General features: G+C 52.1%; 1 protein-coding gene across 1 annotated transcript; it reads right to left on the reverse strand.

Annotated features, from left to right (window-relative positions):
* Positions 1-481: 481 nt before the first annotated feature.
* On the reverse strand, positions 482-2,523 carry ID2 (inhibitor of DNA binding 2). Its single transcript, XM_071441162.1, has 3 exons — positions 2,066-2,523; positions 1,798-1,862; positions 482-1,126 (listed from the first exon to the last, which is right to left on the reverse strand). Exons 1-2 carry the CDS (start codon positions 2,411-2,413, stop codon positions 1,806-1,808), a joined length of 405 nt encoding a protein of 134 aa, XP_071297263.1. The 5' UTR covers positions 2,414-2,523; the 3' UTR covers positions 482-1,126; positions 1,798-1,805.
* Between the last annotated feature and the right edge of the window lie 4,501 nt (positions 2,524-7,024).

Genomic DNA, 7,024 nt, shown 5'->3' on the forward strand with positions numbered 1-7,024 from the left:
AAAGCCTTTCTAGAGAAATTTAATAGTTGGGGCACTAATAACCACCCACAACCCTTAATTCTGAGTGATTATTCCAAGCACAAATTAACAGATCTGGGCCATTACTACCCCGAACTGAATCATTCAGAGGGGTGGGAGGGAAGAAAAAAGGCAATACTCTATGGGAATGCCTCAGGATTAACTGCTTTTGTACATTGCCAAGCACTTTTGTCAATAGCATCCCTTGTGTATTAAGTTCCTTTTCTCGTTCCTTTGACACTGTTTACAGGCAGATGACTTAGAAGATTGCAATATACACTCAAATAACATTTTCCAAGTTACAAGAATTATTCACTTCAGGTAATTTTATTCTTTATAGTCTCTACATATTTGAATTTTTACTTGATAAATTCATAACAATGTATAAGTATTAAAAAAACCAACAGAAACAACACAAATCAAAGCCAACAGTTGGTCCCCAAAGAATAAAGCAAGCAATCAGTTCAATAAACACACTTGATTTATTTTGTATAAAAAGGGTTAAGTTTACAACTAAACTTTTATAAAAAGTTTAGCATGATTAAGTACATCATTACACTTTTTGCAGAAATGTATATTTCTGCCACTATACAAGAAAACTCTAATTAAAGAGTTCACAAGGTTTCACTCATATATATATATTTATATATAAATATATACACAGCATTCAGTCCTAGGTTTGTGTCAAAAAGGTAATTTCTGACCACAGACTTTCCTAAAAAACTGAACACTGGATCCTTCCGGTACTCACGCTCCACCTTTGGAAAAAAAGGCAAAGTCTGCTTTAAAATGGGCAACTCCTTGTGAGATTTTTGTTTCGCTCCCCACGTTGGGAATAGTATATAAAGGAAGCCTTCCAACTAGGGAAAGGGTATTTAAGAGTCTCTTCATAAATAACTAGGTTCAGTCCAAGTTGAAAAATGGGGTGGGGATAAAGATCAATCTTGATTTTTTCTTCTTTTTTCATTTTAAAAGTTCCTTTTACTTGAACGTGGATTTTCCCCTCCAGATACAGCTGAAAAATAAATTCAGCACCTCAAAAAAGAAAAAAAATCCTGTAGACATTTTCTTGTGCAAAAGAAAAAAAAAAATCTCATCAGTGGAACACCTGCAAGAGATTGAAAAGAGGCATATTTAGGAGAATGCTAACAGGGCAGAGATCCGGACAGACTGGCGCCAGAGAGGAAGCCACAGTTTGAACATTTAACCAAACACTCAGAGATTGGGCAAACCCTGGCGTCCAGATGCAACACATACAAGCTCACACACTCGCTCTCAAGAGCACAAATTGAACATAAAAATAACATACACTCCAGGGAAAAGCTAGAAAGAGGATTCTCAGTCCAATCTTTATTTAGATCTCTGTAAACGCAATGTTCAGAGGCGCCAGTCTGCCTCTTAGAGCAATTATTTGATTAAAAGCAGTCACTTATTTAACTGATAACGCAGACAATCCCACATCACAGAATTCAAGGAATTGTGCCAAGATTCCCAACTTAATCAGTCACTTTGGCCCAGGAAGTTGAGGCTCCAAGAACAGATAAGAATTTGCATTAAGCAGCGAGCAGCATCAGAGGAGCCTGTGCTGCTGGGTGAACCTTAGCGACACACACACATTTAGGACCTCAAGACTCAGTTATTAGTCTCATTTCTTACTGATTACAAAGGCATCTCCTAATCAACTTTTAAGAGCTATTTTTAGCACTTGCCATCACGCCTCACATTCCCCCAGAAGGCAGTTTTTACCCGAAGTTTAGGAAAAAGGCGCCCTGCACTCACCGTTCGATTCAGCCACAAAGTGCTTTGCTGTCGCTTGACATGAGCTCTGAAGGGAACTCGGACGCCTGCGAGAGAACAAGAGCAGGGTGAGGGCGAGGTGGCCGAGCACGCACAGGGAGGCCGGAGCGGATCGTCCCGGCTCCCGCAGCGCTTCCCCCGCGGCGGGAGAGGGAGCGCACCGCCGCCGCTGTCACCCGCCCGCGCTGGGGACACCGAGCGCCGCCCCAGCTCCCGATGCGGCTCGGCGGCGAGCCGGGGACGCGCTTACCTGTAGCGAGAGGATGCTGATGTCTGTGTTGAGCGTGGTCAGAGGAGTTCTGGAGGAAGGGTTCTGCCCGGGTCTCTGGTGGTGCAGGCTGACGATGCTGGGGTGCGAGTCCAAGGCGATCTGCAGGTCCAGGATGTAGTCGATGACGTGCTGCAAGATTTCCATCTTGCTCACTTTCTTGTTCTGCGGGATGCTGGGCACCAGCTCCTTCAGCTTGGAGTAGCAGTCGTTCATATTGTACAGCAGGCTCATGGGGTCATCCACGGGGGTCTTGCTCCGGGAGATGCCCAGGTTGTGCTCCGAGAGGCCGCTTTTCCTGACGGACCGCACCGGGCTGAAGGCTTTCATGCTGGCAGGGCAGGCGGGAGGAGAGCGCGGTTCTGGCGTGCGGGCTGGAGCCTGAGGAGCGCTGTGCTGCCGCTCTGGCGCTGCCGGAGCTCGCACTGAGGGGAAACGCTGCGCGGCCGTTTTTATACGGCGGCAGCCGCCGGGCCCGGCCCGCGCTCGCTGCCATTGGCGGCCGCCGGCACGTCCATCACCGCGGGGCGCCCTCACTGGTGGGGCCTTCCGCCCGGACAGCCAATGGCGGCGGGGGGCGTGGCCGCGCGCACAGCTGAGGGAGTAAATAGTGTGCGGGGCTGTGCGGACCCGCGCGGGGCCCGGGGCGGTAGTGCTGTGTTCCTGCCGGGCCGGCAGGCACCCCTCCTGCCCTCAGACACCCCTCCAGGTCCGCTGGGACCCCTCCGGCCCTCAGACAGCCTTTCGTGCCCCCTGGCACCCCTCGGGCTCTCGGACACCCTTCTCTGCCCTCAGACATCCCTCCATGCCCCCTGGCATCCCTCCGTGTCCTCTCCCCGTCCGTGCCCGCTCCCTGCCCTCCGCCGCACCCCGGTCACTGCGCGGGCTCGTCCCGGTGTGCGGGGCTGGCGGCGGCGCGCCAGGAGCGCAGTGCGGAATGCGCAGGTCCCGCTGCAGCGAGGGGTGGCGAGGGCTGAGCCTTCCCCAGGTCACCGTGAATTGGAGCATCCCGGCCGGGTCTGCACATCCTCGCTCAGCGCACGGCAGCGAAAGTCAATGGCCGGGTTTGCAGCCAGCGCTGTAGGATGCGGCTGTAAGCAGGAATGAAATAAACCAAGATTAAAGATAAAATAAGCCTTTAAACCCCACTGCAACTTTCTGTCCTGGTGAGAACGGGACATTGAGCACCCCAGCAGCCAGGCAGGCGTCACTCCCAGCGCCCTGCTTCCTGAGAACAGGGCTACTTCAGATGATGCTATTAATTGGAGATCATTAAGCAAATCTGCATATTGGAAGTGCATTTACATGTATTACCCTTGAAAGGCTGCTCATCTGCGCCCTATCAGTGCTCGTGACACAGTACTGCCATTAATTATGCATAGATTGTTTCTGGTGACAAATGCAAATGCTTACTACACGCTGTACTTTTAGCAGCTTTTGGTTGCAGCCAATGAAACATCTTCCAGAAACATTCCAGAGGAAAAAGTTTTCGGGGTTTTTCTGTTTTGTTGAGCTGGAGAAGTGACATTGATTTTTTAAGTTTAGTTCCATTGTATTTTCCTATATTTTGCTTATGCTACCGGCCGTGTAACAAACGGACACAGCTTCCACCTTCCATTCCACACACTACCTAAGGACAGGTCAACTTACAAAAGCATGAACGTATAGACACAAATAATAGAAATTAAATTCTGCACAAATCGCAGCAATTTTCTAATAGTAGAACCACACAGATGCTCAAAGCGCGTTAGTGTTCATTGCAAACAAAACCGTAGTAAACCCATACATCCATAAAATCAGTGAGGATTGTGCTGCCAATCATAAATATTAAAAGCAGACAAATACTGGATTTATCTGCGCGGTTGTTGCATAGCTACACGAAGGGGGTCGGGGCTGTGAGAGAGGAACACTGCGGACACTTGGAGACAAAGCTGCGAAGAGCCACATCAGGTTTTTTTCCAATTAACGTGGCATTCCTGAGCTGGTGGTTGGTTATTCTCTTAACAGGGCACTTCGGTGACTGTCACACCAGGGTGTTTGCCCCGGGGCTGTTCTCCGGGGTGGACTGGAGGCGGTGCCGAGGCTGACAGGAACACAATTCAAAGCGTTTTGAAACGCGAAGGGTGAAAGTGAATCTCGACATTCAATCTGATAGGAAGACAAGTATACTGTTCATGTGCAGTTACAGAGAGTAAATAATAATAAAAAACACCCTGCCAATTAACGACTCACTTAAGATCACGACTTAGGGTGATTTCAACTTTTACATCTGTAAGATACCAATTGGTGGTGGAACTTGATCAGCGGCCACAGGTTTTGGTCCTGCAACATACTTGCGTTTCTGTCTAATGAAGGCACCAGTGGAAGAAATGTTGAGTGGTTTGGTTGTAATAATAGCCAACGTAAATATGTTCACGCTTCTCCCATCACTGTTTGTCGTTCTTGGACAGCGCAGCAGCACCGGCCGGCCGGGCGCTGCAGAGGACCCCGTATTATTGCTCTCGGTTTTCCACACCAAGGGCTTAGCACGCTTTTTGGAACACCGGGAAGTTGTGTGGAGAGCCTAACCTGGCTATTTTCTCTGTCATCAAATGACTGTCATGTGTCTGCACGCAAAATAGAGCCCGCGAGCAGCCAGGAGAGCGGCTGAAGAGGCTTTCCCTAACACTGCATTCCCTCAATTCTGCTGTTTTACCACAGAAAGCTTTGGCAGCGGGCTCGCTCGCTTCGGGAGCTCCTGCGCTCTGACACGGGCCCCACGAGCGGTGTCGCACCCGCGGCGGTCCCGCTGCCCGGCGGGACTGCGGGGCGGGGGGAGCCCGAAACCACCGGGGAGGGGACTGCGAGCTGCTCCTCGGGGGCTTTTCCAGGACCGTCCCAGGCAGCTCCGAGCGCCTCGGGAGCCGTGCGTCCACCCCTTAGTTTTCAGCCGGGACTTTCACAGCCGGTTCCCAGCCCCGAACCGCCGCCACTCGAAGCCGCGCACAAAGCGCCGCTTTCGCCTCCGCGATCGCGGACCCGTGGCTGCGCTCCGCGGGTCCCCCCGCCCGGCGCCAGCCCGCGGCGGCGCTGGGTGCGCGGAGCGGCGGCGGGAGCGCGGCCGCCCCGGGGGCGCCGTTCCCCCCCCGCGCCCCCGTGCCCCGCCCCGCGCCCGGGGCCGGCCCGGACTGCGCGGCGCCAGCCCCGTGACATCAGCCCCTCGCCGCCGCCCCCCCCGCCCGCGCCGCCCGGGCCCGGCGGCGCCGCTCAGGCGGCTGCCATGGCGACCGGGGCTGCGCCCGCGGCGGCGGCCCGGCCTCGCTTCCCCCTCCCGGGCGCACCTGCAGCGGGGGCCGCCGCCGGACGCCCCGCCATGCCGCGGGGGGAGGACGAGGGAATGTGGGAAGGCGGGGGGGGGGGGGGGGGCGCCCGCAGAAAGGAGAGAGGAAAGAGTAAAAGGAGCAAAATCGCGGATGGACGACGAGGGGGCGAAAGGTGCTGGCGCCGCTCGCCCCCCAGCCCGGCTGCCCTGCGAGGCCGGGCTGCCGGGCGGGAAGGAGCGGGCCGCGCTTCCCTGGCTCCGATGTGGGGTAGAGAGCGAGGGGTTCGGTTCTGCCCCCTTCCCCTCCCTCCGCCCCCCCCCCCCCCCCCCCCCCGCGCCAAAAAAAGTGTATTTTCATGGTTGTTTTGATGCCAATTCTTTGGCCTCTGAAGGTTTTCTCAGCCCAGCCCCAGGGTCACACAGTCGCCCCCCGGGCAGGCTCCCCCCGGTGTGTGCGGGGCGAGGGGCTCCGGGCAGAACCTGCAGGGCTGCGCCGCCAGCCTCCTTGGGGACCGGCGCGTTCCTCCGTGGCCCTGTCCCCTGCCTCTAATGAAATCTATCTAAAACATCCAGTAATAATGTAAATAGCTTTAATTGCCTCGTATTAAAGTCATCAAACCAGACTAAAAAAAAAAAAAAATCTGTTAAAATTGGCCCTGTTCCAAGTCATTGACACCATCCAGCCTGTCCAAGCGGGGTGTCTAAATATGTTTTGATACAGGAGTTTTCAATGTACCAGGTAAAATATCTCGCTAAACCCGGCCGCTTTTAACTACCCGCTCCCTTTTGTTTGCCTCACGTTTCCAACTCATTCAAAGAAAAGTTGTAGAAGTTTGGGGGTTGGCTTTTTTTTTTCTTTCTTTCTTTTGAGCGGGAGGGAGAGTAATGCATGCAAAATATTTAGTTACAACTTCTGCGAAAGGCACCGATCTGTAACAGCATTTTCTACTTTCACAAAGGATTTTCCTGTTACTTTTGTTCCGGTCACAAAATTAAAAAAAAAAGGCGAAAGAAGAAGAAGAAGAAGAAGAAGAAAAAAAAAAAAAACTTGGGGGAGAGATAAGGTCTGGAAAACAATCTGGAATTGCCAGGCTGTTGGTGGGAGCTCTGCGGGGCTGGCGTCAGGAAGTCTGCGCCGCCTTCTATTACTGTTGATCCAGCTTTGTGCAGCTGCACTCAGTACAATTAGCTTGTAGAAACAATCCTGCTGTAGGCAGCCTCTTCCCTTCAAAGTGCTTTTCTATACTGATCCCCTCACATCATGATGCTGGAAATCAAGTCACAAGCCGACCACTGTTTGGCCAACATCATCTGTGGGAATTCATTAACCTCCATCCCAGAGATGCAACAAGAGATTGTTTGTCCAGAACTAAACTTACAGCTTAATATGATGTAGCCCATACAGGGAAAAACCTGTGTCCCCATTTTTTCTTTTTTTTTTCTTTTTTTTCTTTTCTTTTTTTTTTTTTTTTTTTTCTGTCCATAACAAGAAACACATTGTGCAGCTTTTTCTACTTTTTTCTTTTTTTCTTCAGGGGGTGGAGAATGTAGCTGAAACCAGGCATCAGCCAGCTCCTGCTAAAACTTTGCCATCAAACTGTTTTTTGGTTCATCGGGCTGCAGTTTCCATAGAAGCAACT

The sequence above is a fragment of the Agelaius tricolor genome, unplaced genomic scaffold (assembly GCF_023055355.1).
Source record: "Agelaius tricolor isolate 1412-34295 unplaced genomic scaffold, bAgeTri1.0.p SCAF_1, whole genome shotgun sequence".
Taxonomy (NCBI): domain Eukaryota; kingdom Metazoa; phylum Chordata; class Aves; order Passeriformes; family Icteridae; genus Agelaius; species Agelaius tricolor.